The following is a 16,069-nucleotide window of genomic DNA, read 5'->3' as shown; positions in this document are numbered from 1 at the left end:
GCATAAATCAGCAGCAGTTCCAATCTAAAGCAGTCCAAATCTCTGACTGGAAATACTATTGAGACCTAAAGCTGAATACCTGGGACTATATAGAATCAGATGTGTGGATTGTGTCTTGTTCCCATACTTTCCACCACTACGATCTTCATCTTTACCTTAATAAAGCAATGCCAAGCAATGTGAGAAAAAAAACCCAAACATGTCTCACAAAAGAAGAAAGTGCCCTCACATTTTCCAATATCCAGCAAAAATTATTGAGCCTGATTTGGTAATCCATCCAATTCAAGGTTGTTTTGATAGCCACAACATGGCAAGAGGGGCACAGCATGGGAGAATGATTAACTTAATCCTCCTGCCTTATTTGTTTGATGCTGCCTCACTCCAGTGCGAGTCAATAAAACTTTGTGCACACACAACTGCCAGCAGCCGCCAGCTGAGCCAAAATGGGGATTAGCAAGGCTGCCTTTCTCTTTCTTTTCTTGCTCAGCTCAGGTAAGAGTCCTTTGCCTTCTGCTTGTCTAGCTGAGACTGCAGCCGAACACTAGCGAGCTCCATGTGGTGAAGGTAGGTCCCTAAGTCAATGTGTCACTCGTTTCCTGGACAATGATGGATTTGGGCCTTGCTGGTCAGAAAGAGCTGCTGTTGAATAAAGCAAGAGCTGTGGTTGCCCCAGGGTTGTGTTCAACACCAGAAGGGCAGCAGCCTTGGCGTCTGCATGGGCAACTAATGGCCCCAGGCAAATATTTCCCATGTCCAGAGCTGGGGGCACCCTTGGGAAGCAGCTTGTCAAAGGCTTGTACAAAACCCGTAGCAGTCAGTGAGAAGTTATCTCTAATTTCAGCAGGCTTTGGATCAAATGCTAAAGGTAAAGCTGTGTTTGCTGCCAAGCATTGTTTAAGCACAGTGATACTGATTTTCATCCTTCATGATTGGAGTTTTAAAGCTTTGAAATGGAATAACTATAACAAAATGAAAAATTAACAGGCTCCTCTATATTCCAGCAATTTCACATTTTCTGTTGTCAAACATTTACAATAAAATGTTCTCCCTTGTTTTCCTGAGGGCAGTAGGTAGAAATTTACTCCCCAGTAACCTAGATCACCTTCTCCAGGAATATGTCCAGAATTCTTTCCTACAACTCCAAAAGAAGATATGTGTTCCACTGATGGTAATAGATGGATTTCAAGCTTATATACAAATTCTGTATATAAATATTTGTTTGTAGCAAATATTGCAATCAGATTTCTATCAGATACCATACTCTCTTGTACTTTGAAATTACATATGATTGCGTGGCACTTAAATTACTTTTTTTAAGTACTGATAAATATATATCAGTACAATTTTTACGAGTTTTTAATAGTTCAGACACTTAATGTCAGAATACCAAGGACATATCGTTGTATGATTGTACCAGTTATAAAAAACACCTGAGGAAGCAGGGGGTTTATTTATTCATTGTTATGAGCTCTAGCCTACTTGCTCAAAAGTGATGGTTCTCAACTGCCTTAAAGGAAACTTTTGTGGGTACTGGTCAAATCTGGAAAGATGCATATGGAAATGAAGAAATTTGTTCGCATATACTTGAATATTCTGTTCAATTACCCTGTGCAATATCTGGGTTTATATAGATTTTAGTCAGACTAATATATTCCCTGATGAATTTAAAATCTCTTATATTCTTTTCTTAAGTTTACACTTTGCAGTGTTTTTCAGGCAACTAGCATCACCTTTTCTTTTCTATTATCTAAGTTTCTGCCAGTCTGTTGCCTTTTATGTATATCATCTAAATTCCCATGTATTCATTCTTAATCCAACTGTAATAACTTTATTTTTTCCTTACAATCACTGAAAAGGAATAGTATCCAAAGTAGAGTTCTTTGAAGAAACAGAGTTTTAAGATGAGTAAATAAAGTTTGGAACGGAGTCTTCTTTTTCTAGCCCTCTGGAACAGACCTCAGTTAACTTAGGAGAAAAATCAGGAAAGGAAGCACTTGTTTACTGAATCCATCAGGAGAAATCAGTAGGCTAGGCTCTGCACAGCCCTGCACTAACAGTAGAACTAGATATGGGAAACCTCAGCGTCAGAGATTTCTTAAGACATGTGGGTTTTATAGCATTGAGCCCACTCTGCAAAGACACAGAAAATGCCCTCAGGTAATTAATAATCTTACTTTCATTAATGGGCCAAATAGTTTTTATTTTGTGTGAATCTGTGTCATATGGAGGTAGTAATCTTACTTTCATTAGTGGCCCAAATATTTTTTTATTTTGAGTGAATCTGTGTCATATGGAGGGAGGTGATGAACGGCCCATACATCATGGGAATTAGTAACGCTGGAGTGATGTTGCAGTGAATTCAGCCCTAATATGAGGGAAAATGAAAGATTCACAACACTTCCTGTGAGTATGCTGTAAAAAATTATGAATTTCCTGCATCTGTCAATAATAATCTAGATTGAAAAAATGAAATAATTAAACTATACCACTTGTGCAACAGTGTAACCTGATGCTGGAGATGGAAATAAACTCTTGTAGAAATTAGGAACAGAAACAATAGAATCTTTATAGACATTAAAAAAAATAAAAATAAAAAAGCAATGTGATGGTAAACTCCATTGTGAGCAACAGAATTTTAGCGGTGTGTTAGATGTATTAGCAGGTACATAATACCTGCTTATGCGTATGTAGCTTCCAGATCTAATAATGCTGATTGACTAATTTAAAATCTTGGGTTAATTTGTTGCAACAGAGATGTAGCCTGACAATTTCCTTACTAAGTCTGCTCAACCCAATACAACAAAACAATGGTGGGCATTGTAAAAGGCTATATACTAACTTTGAGACTGAGGTTTCTTGCTCTAGGGCAGGACATTTTAGGACAAACAATTAGGCAGTGACCAATGAAGCTGCAGGGATTGCACAATCTGCATGACAGGTCATAATCTCCCATCCATCTAACTCATATTTCTCCAAAACCTTGATATGGGTATCACTTCCCTTCCTCTTTCTCTGGTTGACCTGATAACACTTAGTCTTTCTCTCTGTTCCCCCTCACTCTCGTTTCACATTTTTTGCTTTGAGCTTCAAACTCATACATAACTCTAATCAGAGCTGCTTCTACATCTTTCTTCTGCCTCTTTTTTCCCATGACATGTTGCAGTCATTCAGCTGTGATCCTATCAGGAGACAGAAATTACCTCAGAGTTTATAATCTTTTACCCAGAATTATTCAAAATAAATTGTGTGTTCACCTGTCCAAGCTACATGGAAAATGGGACTGAAATCCAGAGATGATCTTAATTGCAGAATTCCCATTTGTAATGTCTGATTCCTTTCTTTCCCTTCTAGTGAAAGGAGATATACTGGATGACTACATAAGAACAGATGGTGTTTGGGTACTTGTTCGAAACAAACAGTTTTACAAGACAAATAGTGAAAAAGAATGTGCAGAGAAATGTGAAGCGGAAAGCAATTTTACCTGCAGGTAATTTCCGTTGAATCTTAAAACCCTGCCATTGTGGGTGCCTCCATATCAATGATATGTTCCTACCTTTACTCAGAACCAACATCCCCATTCTGCTGCAGCTCTCTGCAGTGGTGTCTCCCATGCCCATGCCTTTAGCTTGTGACATCTCCACCCATAAATAACCACAAGGTCAAGTAAAGAGTGGATTTACAACATCCTACTCATTTTATAGTAAATGTTCAAGTTTCCACTCTTATTTATTCAGGTAGTCATATATCCTGAATAAGTGAGCCACTTGAGAGTAGTAGATAATGCTAACCTCTAGCGCAGCGTCTAAAGTACTGAAAGATAGTATCTGCAGTATCGGAAAGATAACAATGAATATAAGACAGTGCTAGCAAATTAATAATTTATGGGAAAATAATTATGAGTTGAATAACTTGAATTGAATTTAAAATATTGCTTCCTATGTCAATATTGCTTCCTTCTCAATTTCAACAGGGCTTTCCTATTCACCAGGAAAAAGCTACAGTGTTTAACACTGGCTGAAAATGCTAAAATGACAGTGACATTCCCCAGCACGGACACAGTTCTTTATGAAAAAAGAAGTATGTGTACAGTAAGATGTTACATATTTACTCATCAAGCCTATCCTAATGGCATCCTTCTGTTCTCTGCTGCAGTGCTGGAGCAAATTCTTGTATAGGGCAGAAAACTAATTGAGAAATTGGGGGCCAAACAGGAAGAAGCCACATTACTGAAAATGCTGTTCAGGAAGGATCAAACCCCACAACCTAGATCCAGGGTGGTCTCCATGTGACGTTTGAACTGGGAAGTTACTTGTTTTCTTCCTCCCAGACAGTTATATAGTCTTCACCTCCTCTCCCTGGGTGTCAGATGTGTCCAGTTTTATTATTTAGACAGGCTAAAATAATTTAGGGGGAACGCATTTTTTCCTAGCAGATTGGTCTCCTGTCCTTGCCCTAACATTTCCATTTTATATTTTGATGTTTGGGGATATTCTTCCTGGCAAACAAGAAAGAGGATAATGAAGGGGAAATCAAGATAACTGCCCTCAATAACTGGAGATTTTTCAGTAACTGTTGCCAATAAAAGCACCTTCAAGGTGACTTGCATTCTCTGTCTTGGAATCCCACTAGAAAAACACCTGGCAGAGTCTGAGGCTAAGATGAATCAAAGGTTTGGGGGCCACTCATGTGACAAGTGTCTTTTGATAACTAAGTATTTTCTGGCTTAAAGGGCTAGCTGGATGACACCCACGCTGCATATGTGCTTATGAACAGTGCCTTTCCAAGAATCTCCAGCTACTGGTGAAAGACATTCCTATTGATCCCAGTATTATGATAGTATAAGCATGCATTTTTTTGCATATCAGAAACTTGATATAGCTGTTCTCTTGATTTTATAGCTTTATAACAATGCTTCAAAAATTTTTCTCTTTAGATGCCTGGTAGCTGTAAGTAATTTCTTTTAAAATACATTATAGAATGTTTGCAGGCACAAGAGGTTCAAAGTGTGAGTATAACATGGTTCATCAAGTACAGATGAGCTTCAGTTATAGCTGCAAATTTTCAGCACCAGGAAATTAATATTGTAACACCACTGAATTAACCAATTTGATTCCATTTCAGTTTACCTTATGCAGTGTAAAAGAGGGATTGGGACAGACTACAGAGGAACAGAAGCCAAGACTCAGAGAGGTATTCCGTGCCAGAAGTGGGCAGAAAAAATACCCCACAAACCAAAGTATGTCATTATTTACATTTCTTTTTGTTGTTCTGAACCTGTTCCAAGTTTCCTCACCTTCATATACATACAGATTTATAGTGCAAGTTATCAAATCCTGTTGTCACATGACTTTTAAAAACAGCTTTATCTTCATCTGTCGAGTTACTTTTGACTCTACTAGCAGAGAACTGCAATGATCTGGATAAAGGACACATTCTCAGCTAGAGAAGTTGTGTCTGAATGTGAGGTGTCTTAAGCAGATTAAAAGCTCCTTCTCTCAACATGATGAAGATTTTTGCTGCTGTAACAGTGGGGTCATAATTGCTCACCTCTGTATAAAGTGATATCTGCCAGCTCTAGGCCACTCTACCTGCCATACAGATAGTCCAAAAAAAAATTTTTTTTGAGAAAAGTATCCAAGGGCCAAATGGATCTAGCTAGGCAGAATCTTCTCGGGCTGGCTGCCGTTGGGCTCACTGAAGCAAGTGGGGAAGCAGAGGTCCTGTTTCCTCTGATCTATGTTGAAGTTTTATTTTAAAAATTCTTTTGTTGTTATTCTAATTAAATATACTCGAATACACTTGTTCAGATAATTTTAAAGTAATTTAGTCTTCTCTGGGAAGATTACTGTAGGAAGAAGCCTAGGATTGCTTGCTTCAGATCTCTGTGAGACCTAGTTGTGTTTGGTGAATAGTCTCTAGAAATACATAACTTTTAAAGGAGCTCCTTTAAGAGAAACACAACAGAGCCACGGGTTGTAGTGAGCTGGTTAGATCAAGTGGATGCACGCATTAAAGACAACAGTTGTTCTTTGAGACTGTCATCATCCTTGCAGGCTGTAAGCTCACTTCTTACTGGCAGCTGGGGCTAGGGAGAAAGCTACTAATAATTGTAGGTAGGAATAGTTTTTCAGTTTTCATTTATGGCTTACAATGGGAAATCTGTTTCTCTCACTTTTACTGTGAATGAATAAAATTCACAGCAAGCTGAGCAAGTTGGACATTTCCCTTCTGTGCCATTAAAGAACTGGCATTAAAATAGAATTTTAATACTATTACAGTTATACACCTGAAAAACACCCTGATGCAGGGCTGGAAGAAAATTACTGCAGAAACCCTGATGCAGATGAAAGAGGACCCTGGTGTTACACAACAGATCCTGCTAAGAGATTTGATTACTGTGCCATCCCAGAGTGTGAGGACCAGGTCATGCATACTGGAGAAGGTATATTTACTTTTCAGAGAAGGGATGTTCAAGTAGGTAATATTATTCCTGCTGCTTTTTTGTGCTTTATTTTTACAGATTTTTTTCAAATTAGAATTTAAATCAAGATTAATTAAGAAGTTCTCAACAGAGAGGTTGTTTTCCTAATTGGCTTGAATTATCAAAGTTATTTTGTAAATATGGAAGAACTAAATGTTTTTAATCATTTGCTGATATTATTTGCTTTATCTTCATCTGTCTTGTTACTTTTGACTCTACTGGCAGAGAACTGCAATGATCTGGATAAGGACTATATCGCTTTTACACCAGTAATTTATTTAATTGTAACGAGAGTAAAGACTGACCCAAGTGCTGTGTAGCAGACTGAACTTCCATTGTTAACAGCACATACAGATACATGACAAATTCCTCCCTGCAAAGGAAACAGATTCCTAAAGCATTATTAATTTGGCCTGGCTGCAATGCATGGTTTTCTGAATTCCTTTCATTGCTAGCTGGAGCAAACCCCGCTTGTCCTTTCAGCATGATCTTCCATGAACAGGCTGGTGCATTCCTTGCTTTGTTTTCCTTTTGCTCAGGACCTACAGGGGAGTGCATACAGTGTAATGGCGAGGATTACCACGGAGAAGTTTCTAGAACGGAGTCTGGACTTGAGTGCCAGCGCTGGGATGCCCAAGAGCCTCATATGCATGGATTTATCCTGAAACAGTGAGTGACACTCAGCATCGAATTCATTCCCACAGAGCCTGGGAGACCCTGCCTGCAGACAGCCTCATTGCTACACACACATGGCCCTTGCTGACTCACAAGTTTCTCTTTCCTTTTCAATGTACAGCTATCCAGAGAAGGATCTGAAGATGAATTATTGCCGCAATCCTGATGGTGAACTTCGGCCCTGGTGTTTCACTACCAACCCGAATAAACGCTGGGAATATTGCAACATTCCTCGTTGCAGTGAGTCTCATTTCCTGAGATCACTCCAGAGGGTAGCTCATTAAAATTATGCAGGGAGGGGAAAGACAAGAAACCACAGTTCTGAGTAACCTAGAGGTATCTCTGTGAAGCAGGGAAAGTGCACATTAATAAGCAGAATCACTCATTAAACTTCTATTATGTAAAATCATGTATGGTCAGTGAGGATGAAGGTGTCACAAAGTGCAATAGGACCAAAGATGTTATGGTAAACCGTAATTTGCCTTTAACCACTCTACTTTTCAACTTACCTGGGAGGCAAGACATTAAGATTATATCACCTAAATTACCATGTGTCCACACTGTGATATTTTACCTGGGTCTGATCTGCACAGCCAGCACTGCCTTTTTCTTAGCAAGGGATGAAGCCTGAGAAACAAGTTCAGGCCTCAAGAGAAAAACCTGACTTATCAGAACAGCTAGCTTAACCCATTAAGCTGCGCACACTAAATCTGGATATTTCCAAGGCACTGAATTAAGAGGTAACATTCCCAATTGTAGAAGTGGATTGCACTTCAAGAAAAAAAAATTTAGGTGTGTTTTTTTCTCTCTAGAGATTGCTTTCTTATGTATCTACATTTGCCAGTGCTCTAAGCAGTGGTGTGTGTTTGTTAGATGTAGTTCTCTTCAGCAGGCTTAATTACACATGGCAGAATAGTTATTTATAGACTTTTTTATGATAAATTGTGACAGTTACCATAGTATTTCCATCCTGTGCTAAAAACTTAAAGTTTAAGGAACGTACCAAACATTTAGGGTCATATTCATATCCTTGGGAAATTCTCTATATTAGAAGTGCTGTAAATTAATTTTCCATTTGCCCTCTGCAGGTTCTATGCCTGTGATCATTACTCTTATTTTCTTTGCTGTTCCCCACATGGCAGACCATTTCCTTTTCTTTTTTCACTATTCCTGCTGTCCCTCTGCCCCAGTTCACTGACTCCTGAGGCTCAGCTCCAAAGGCTGCTCTGCTTTCTCTCACAATTCCTTCTTGGTCCCTCCTGTCCTTCCACGCCACCTGTGTGTATTATATTACTGTACTCCATCTCACTTGGGTCTACAAGACTGTACAAGACTACTTACTGCCTTTCCTGTTCTGCTCTCAGGGGATAGTAGACACAGAGTCTGGCTCAACCCAGCAAAATTATTTATTGGCTGCTGTAAAAGGGCAGACACAGGACATCCATCTGGCAGCCTGGAGGCCCATAAAAATGTCCTCTTTGATTTTGACATGGCTTTTAACCAGTGTGACCTCTGCTGAAAGAAAAAAAAAAGTGCAACTTCAACATTATAGAAACAAAGGGGTTTACATATTTTTGAAAGCACTAATTACCACAATTTTTCTCCCCTCCTCTGCCCTCCCCTGCCCTCCCCTTCCCTATTTTCCTTTCTTTCTTTTCCTGTTACAGCTACACCCCCACCAGTCTCTGGCCTAGACTCCCAGTGTCTTTCAGGGAAAGGTGAAGACTATCGAGGAAGGATAGCCATCACCGAATCGGGAAACGCCTGTCAACACTGGAAGACACAGGTCCCTCACAAACATGGCTGGATTCCTGACAGATATCCCTGCAAGTATGCTGAGCCTCATCATTCTAACAAATACCAAAGGACAGTTATTCCCTATCAATCCAGAGGCAGAGGCAGGAGAAGGACAGGTTTTCCTCATTTATGTTGTTAAGTTGCAATTCTCACTGTTTGTCAGTGCTCATTATTTCTGTTCATGTCTTGCTCTTCATCCTTCTCTGCCTCCCTGCTTATTCTCGTGTATTTTTCTCACTTGTCTCCTCCACATTCCAAAGCAGAGCTATAAGTAGTTCACTAGTTTTATATTAAAAATCCTTGGCTGTGTTTTGGCACATTCTCAATGCATTACTCTTCTGAAGAGCGATGCTCCAAGGACAACATACTCCAATACACCCTTGTGCTCAAGGTCAGAGGAGCTGGGTTTGCCAAGCATTACTGATGTGCAGGAATAGCTGGGACTGACCTGGCTTACAGCTCTGTAGTTTGATCCTGCGAGTTTTCCTAGGGAAGTGAAACCCTGTCCACTCTCACAGGGCAGAGAGCAGCATGCACCAGTGCTCCTATGTACACACTTCCAGTTTGTCACATCCAGCCTTGCCCTGTTCTTACTGTAATCTCAGGGATATCAGTGCCTTCTGTTTTGAAGTCAGCTCTTACTGCTGCATCTTGACCTCAACAACAAGAGCAGAAAATGTAAGCATTGGAAAAGGGGATATCATTAAATGCAGACTGAATTAAAGAAGTATGGTTACACCAATTAGTCTGATTTTTGTATGTAGAGTGGTAAGGAGAAACATCTTTGACTAAAGCTTGATTTTTCCCTGTATAGTTAAATTTAGCACAAAAGTCAAGTTTACAGAACTAAGAATTTCTAATTCTTCAGGGTCATGAGATGCCTTGGGAAGGTGAGGAATCCACTAGTCCCATGCATCTACTGGGAACCAAAGATCCCATGATCTTGCAAGCGTACCTTGAATGGATCTGCCAATTTCTTCTGGAATTGGCCAAGCATCTACTGGCACACCAGCTAAACGGGTGGAAAATGGCTTTTCCAGGTTGGAAAAAGCCATTTTCCTGTATCTTCAGCACTTAGTCTGTGAAGTAGAAGATCATTGATTAGTCCCAAAGGAGTGATGCATGGGTTAATCAATCTTCAAAAAGAGTAAATACACCACTGGGTTGACTTCTGCCTGCAGTAGTTTTAATAGTCACGCACACAACCCTTCTGGATTTCCATGAGCACTTTAAAGTCAGTGTTCTTGTTTCCTGTTTTAAGGGGCTTACAGGAAAACTACTGTAGAAACCCTGACGGAGAGAAGAAGCCTTGGTGCTACACCACCAACAGCAGCATTAGATGGGAATATTGCAAAATTCCTCCCTGTGACAGGACAGAACAAGGGATTGCTGGTATGAATAGTGGATTTTATTTGAGATAAGGACTTTAAAACAGTGAATGATTTATTGTTTCATATTGTAAATGTATTAAATCTGGGGGGGTTTTTTCAGTCACTTTGTCACTCTTAATGTTTGTTTGCCTGGCATGTTGCAAAGTCTTTCAAATATTTAACTTTTAGTGGTTAGGGAAATACAGTGAAGGATGCAAATCATGAGCAGACTCAACAGAAGAATTACAGGACGAAAGATATTTATGTTTTATATTCCTTTCTTCCCAAAGGTAGGCCAATTATAACAGGTTCACTGAAAAATGAAAAGGTTTAAAGAGCTGAAAAACTGATAAATAAAATTAACTCCTATTTTTGGAAGTTAGCCACAATCGAGAGGACAAAAGCTTTCAATGTAATTAGAAATCACATTGAAACATTCATTCATCTAAGCACAAAATTAATATGAAATTCTTAGCACAATTAAAAGGATAATAGAGAGACTGAAGTTTAATATAACGTCTGTTTGAGAAATATCATGGGCAAAATCACCAGTATTTAATCTTTGAGGATTTTGCATTTCTTATCTTGAATTCTGACATGTTCACTTATGCCAAAATGAGACTAACTGGGAAACTTTTAACATAAGATGTTAGAACTGCAATAATTTTTTCAGTATCTTTGGAAATGCCCTTCTGCTGCAGGTGTGATGACTTCACTGGAAACTGTCTGCATAAACAAGTCATTCATTTTTGTCATCCTGTGTGTTTGGGGCTTTCTTGTGCCTGCTCAGTAAGAACATTAAAATTACGATGCCAAAGATCCGTTTCTGTTGTCCACCACAGATGTGCCTGCACAAATTTCACGACCAGAGGAGTGCTACCGAGACAAAGGCCAGAGTTACCGTGGCACAACTTCTGTCACTGCATCGGGAAAGAAGTGCCAGGCCTGGAGCTCCATGTTCCCACACAGCCATATAAAAACCCCAGACAGATTCCCAGACGCGTACGTTTATCTCACCTTTTCTCGCTTTCTCAGGCAAGAACTATTGCTGGTTGTATTATCTTTGCACAGCTGTGCTTTAAAAAACTGCTAGGGAATATATTGATAAAAGGGAACTTTTCTAAGAATGTTTTCTGTTAGTCTCATTTGTAAGAACTGTGTTTTCTTGTTATCTAAATTCTGAGTAAAGCACAGCTGTATCCCTTACTCTTAAATCTGATATTCTGCAATCAACACCAGGAGACTTGCATCCAGAGACAAGGCATCTACTGAAATACGTGTTTTGTTTATGAATTTGAGAGTTTTTGCTGTGGTCTTTCTAATGATTTAATCTGGGTAGGACACAGCATTCATGATACAAAACACGCAGTCAGATAATGTCATGCTTAGAAATACCAACTAAGTGTTCTTTGCAGTTGGAATTGGGCACCCAGAACTGCATACACTGAAATTTCCCCTTGATTTGTCTTCTTCAGGTTAACAAAACTGGACCAGGAATGACTGGACCAGTGACAAGCTGATCGAAATCACTAGTCTGCCAATTTTTAGTAGGGCAGGAGAGCAACAGGATTACAATTACAGGAGCAATTGTGAGGAAATCCATCATGCTTAGTGGATGATAAGCAGGAAGGTTGATACTTTTCTAATTTTTTGCCTTTTTATGCTGTCATCCTAAATAATTTGAAATTTTCAGTTATATTTTGGAATCAAAAAACTGGAACATCCTCAGAGGGGATGACATCTTTCAAAAACATTTTACAAAACTAAAATCAAGCCGGGAAAATGTGGAATTCATGTGTTCTGTCACATTCAGAGAAAAAACATTTCAGTTCTTTTTTATTCTGAGACTGTGCTGTGATTCAGGATGGGTAACTACTGCAACTCTGCAAATTTGTAGAAAAATGTAGAAAAGAGAAATTCTACTCTCCCATGCCCCAGCAAGCACAGACACAGGAGCGGTCTCACCAAAGTCAGTAGAAATGGGGTTTTGAGGGCGTAAGAGGGGATCAATAGCATAAGCATTTGTTTGTCATTCTTCTGAATAGGAGAAGGAACCTTTTGACATTTAAAAAAATTTTGGAAAAGCCTAAGTTTCTCCCCATGGTATGAATCTTCCTGCATATTTATTACTAAATCACACATTCTGGCAATTGTGTACGCTTACACACACCTACTCATAAATTAAAATAATTGCCGTATGGGGAGATTATTTAGGTGCTCAGTACGTTGAAATATTATATCCAGAGTATAAGTCAGTAGTTGAATTGCTTCCTTATGCATAAATATATTCAAGACTCCAATGCACATGTAAAATACAACTCTTCACTAGCATCACAACCACAGATGTGTTTGCTGGTAATAGGATATCTGGCCATAAGTAAAACCAACAATAAATCTATTTATTTGTACATAGTAGATGTACACAGGACATCTTTTTTGTCAAGATATTCCTATGCTTACTTTCACCCTTATGCAGCACGACGTTGGCTTTTATTTGTGCAGGGATTTGAGGGAAAACTATTGTAGAAACCCAGATGGTGACAGCAGCCCATGGTGTTTCACCACTGACCCCAACACAATATGGGAGTACTGCAGTCTCAAGAGGTGTGATGATCATACCCAAGAGCCTGCACCAAATGCCTCCCCTGGAAGGATGGAACAAAACGCTGGCCTGACTACATCCACCACATCTGGTAACAGCTGGATATAAGCGTCACCTCCTGCAGAGCCTGTGGGTAAAGGAAATAGCAACCTATCAAAATTATCCTTGAGTGTCATGGTTTAACAGCCAGAAACTTAAGTACCATGCAACTGCTCACACATTTCCCCACTCCTTCTTTGGTGGGGAGGAGAATTTTCAAAAAAAGTAAGACTCATGAGATAGGAATGGTTTAATAATTGAAACAAAATGATGCACAATAACTACAATAATAATAGCAGCAATAATAATAATAATAATTGTAATGAAAATATGAGATGAGAGAGGGATAAAACCCAGGGAACAAAAAGTGATGCGCAATACAAACACTGACCAATGCCCAGTCTGTCCCTGAGCAGCAATTAGTGGCTCCATCCAGTGTATGTAATAAGCATGTTGTTCCATGGGATGGAATATCCCTGTGGTCAGGCCAGGTCAGCTGTCCTGGCCATGGTTCTACCCAGCCTCTTGTCTTCCTCCTCACTGGCAGAGAAGGGGAAACTGAAAAGTCCTTGAGTCAGAGTAAATACTACTTAGTGTGTTATAATCATTATTCTGATATTAAACCTAAAACACAGCACTGTACCAGCTAATAAGAAGAAAATTAACTCTGTCTAAGCCAAAACCAGGACACTGACTAGGCTGCAACGTAACAGTTACATCCTTCCTGCAGCTTTCAGATCTGTACTGATGCATTTTGCACCAAGTGCTCTTCAGTTAGCATATGTCCTGTAGCCTATGTCATTTTACAGTGCAGTCTGAAGGATGTCTTTCTCATTTAGGTGAACAAGAGGAAAATGGACATTTCTACTATTTTTCTAGCTGTGTGCTACTGAAATACGTGACTGTTATTATAAGAATTTTGCCTGTGTTGTGCTTTATGTTTTCAGGAGGGTGACCTTAGCTTATATTGCTCACAGGCAGCTTTGTTTTGCAAAATTAGGTGAAAGAGGCTTTGCTTTGTCCTGTTTTGTTACTTCTTTAATTAATAGTCCACACTGGTCAAAGGAGTATGACATTTCTTAAAGTATAGTGGAGCTTTGCATGAGTTACTTATTTTGCCAAGGAAGGTGGCAGGGCTGAACAAAAGACACATCCCTAAATGGAGTTTGTGTGCTCTTCTTACATGCAGCAGAAAAGAAAGTACCTGTAGCAATGTCCTTGAAAGCAAAAGTTGCTCTTTCAGTCTAATGGGCTGCTGAAATATGCTTCTCTCATGATATTGCTTACCAATACCAATTTAGCAAAACCCTTGAAGTCTTTCCAGATATTTGCAATATGTTACAGAAAATGTTTAGCCTGAAATTCCTTGATATGAATATATAATCACCTGAATTTATGAATGAAAGTGTTAAAAATAACTAATTTTGTGGTGAATTTACTTTGGGAAGCTTAGATAACTGAGGGGTAAAAACAATATAACTTGGACTATAAGCAGGTAAATGCATATAATTTGGACTTTCAAGGCTCAGAAATAGTTTCAGAAGCTCAACATTTCTGCATGAAGCTTAAGAACTGAGGTATACACAGCATTTTTTTCTTAACTCACACAGTCAACCAGAATAGCAGGAAAATAAATTGTGTGAGGTGATATCTTACTCATATTAGCCCAGTGTTGTGAAAGTCCCACTCATCTGAAGCAAAGCCTGTTATATACTGCCTGGACTTAGAGACTGTGGGCAGTGTGTTCATTGACAGAGTCAATAATCATCAGACATAGGTATCCATATCCTGCTATGCCTGCATTTTAAGGAACAGCATTAAAAGAGTTAAATTATTTTTGTCCAGATCAAGTAGAAAGGGGATGTGGAAAATCAGGAAAGTTCCATTTCTGTGTGTCTAATTGACCTCACAGTGATCTGGGGATGTACTCACACCCATGACTTGTGGATCTTCAGACCAAGAGCGTGGCCTGAATGCTTAGAGACAAGGGTTTTCCCCCCCGCCAATTCTTTTACTCCAGCAGATCTAATAAAACACTTTCTCCCTCTACAGTCCTTTTGTCAGTCACGTTTTAAAGCCTTTGGAGCTACAATATTATTCCCGGCAGTATTTTGCTGTTTGCCTGCCTAGTGTCCCCATTACTAGAGGAGTTACTCTATACTCTTTTTACTCCCTAGGCTGAAGTTGGAGGACCTCTGATCTGCCAAGAGAAGGACGGATTTGTCCAATATGGAGTCACCTCTTGGGCACTGGACTGTGCCCAGTCCTCAAAGCCTGGTTTTGTCTGGATTCCTGGTTTTGTTTCTTGGATCGAGAATGCAGTGCCTTCCCAATGAATCTGGATGCAGGCTAATTTTTCTGGAAAGTAGTCCCTGTGTCAGAAACAACATTCCAAGTATGGTTTTATGACTGGTTTTAAAAATTATGTAATAATTCATAGGAATCCTAAATAAATACCACTACTGGCTGAGTGTAAGTATCTATTGCAAAGCAATAGCCAAGCTGACCAATTGCTAGTGTCTGTCAAGAGTATCCATGTTGCACCTGTGTGAGTCAGCCATGGTTTCATGTGACAGCAGCTGCAAGGCTCCTCCTTCACCTCTGTTATACCCCAAAATACTTAAATCCAGGAATTAAATTGAAGGTTCCTTTACACTAGTTGGCACAAATCCCAACCAGATACTCTCAAGAGGTGAAAAATCACACAAAAGCTTACCTGCAAAAACATAGACAATAAAGGGACTTTAGCAAAAGGATTAAATATTAAACCATATTCAACATAAAACCACTTATCATAGCATTACTTAGCATTAATTTAGTACTTGGCATTTACTTTGCCCATTTCACCTAGAAACCTTTAAACTTATGAGATCTTATGTTACCCACAAAGACCTATGAAAAGAGAATTAGGATAAGAAAGAGAGACAGAGAGAGACAGAAAGAAGAGATTTAGAAGAACACACTAAGAGCTACCACCTCTTAGGATTTCATTGTGGGTGAGATAGGAACTCCAGGAAGCCTGCAGGGTCAAGATCATGTTCTGCCCTTGTGCTCCATCTATTAAACCTCCATGGGCCTTTCCCCTAAGGAGAGACTCCCAGCTGC

General features: G+C 39.4%; 1 protein-coding gene across 1 annotated transcript; it reads left to right on the top strand.

Moving 5' to 3' along the window:
- The first annotated feature begins 443 nt into the window (after positions 1-443).
- Positions 444-15,300, top strand: LOC120750011 (plasminogen-like). Its single transcript, XM_040058124.1, has 12 exons — positions 444-492; positions 3,352-3,487; positions 3,971-4,077; positions 5,122-5,236; positions 6,279-6,442; positions 7,021-7,150; positions 7,278-7,396; positions 8,824-8,986; positions 10,215-10,345; positions 11,166-11,325; positions 12,826-12,952; positions 15,142-15,300. The coding sequence occupies exons 1-12, from the start codon at positions 444-446 to the stop codon at positions 15,298-15,300; spliced, it is 1,560 nt and encodes a 519-aa protein (XP_039914058.1).
- Positions 15,301-16,069: the final 769 nt, after the last annotated feature.

The sequence above is a fragment of the Hirundo rustica genome, chromosome 3 (genome assembly GCF_015227805.2).
Source record: "Hirundo rustica isolate bHirRus1 chromosome 3, bHirRus1.pri.v3, whole genome shotgun sequence".
Lineage (NCBI taxonomy): Eukaryota > Metazoa > Chordata > Aves > Passeriformes > Hirundinidae > Hirundo > Hirundo rustica.
This window is presented reverse-complemented; position numbering and strand designations above follow the sequence as displayed.

Bases quoted from the DNA above. Each gene is read 5' to 3' on its own strand.
- LOC120750011 (XM_040058124.1), top strand. From the start codon at position 444: ATGGGGATTAGCAAGGCTGCCTTTCTCTTTCTTTTCTTGCTCAGCTCA. The intron at 8,987-10,214 runs GTATGCTGAGCC...TCCTGTTTTAAG, and splicing joins CCTGACAGATATCCCTGCAA to GGGCTTACAGGAAAACTACT. The intron at 12,953-15,141 runs GCACCAAATGCC...TTTACTCCCTAG, and splicing joins ATGATCATACCCAAGAGCCT to GCTGAAGTTGGAGGACCTCT.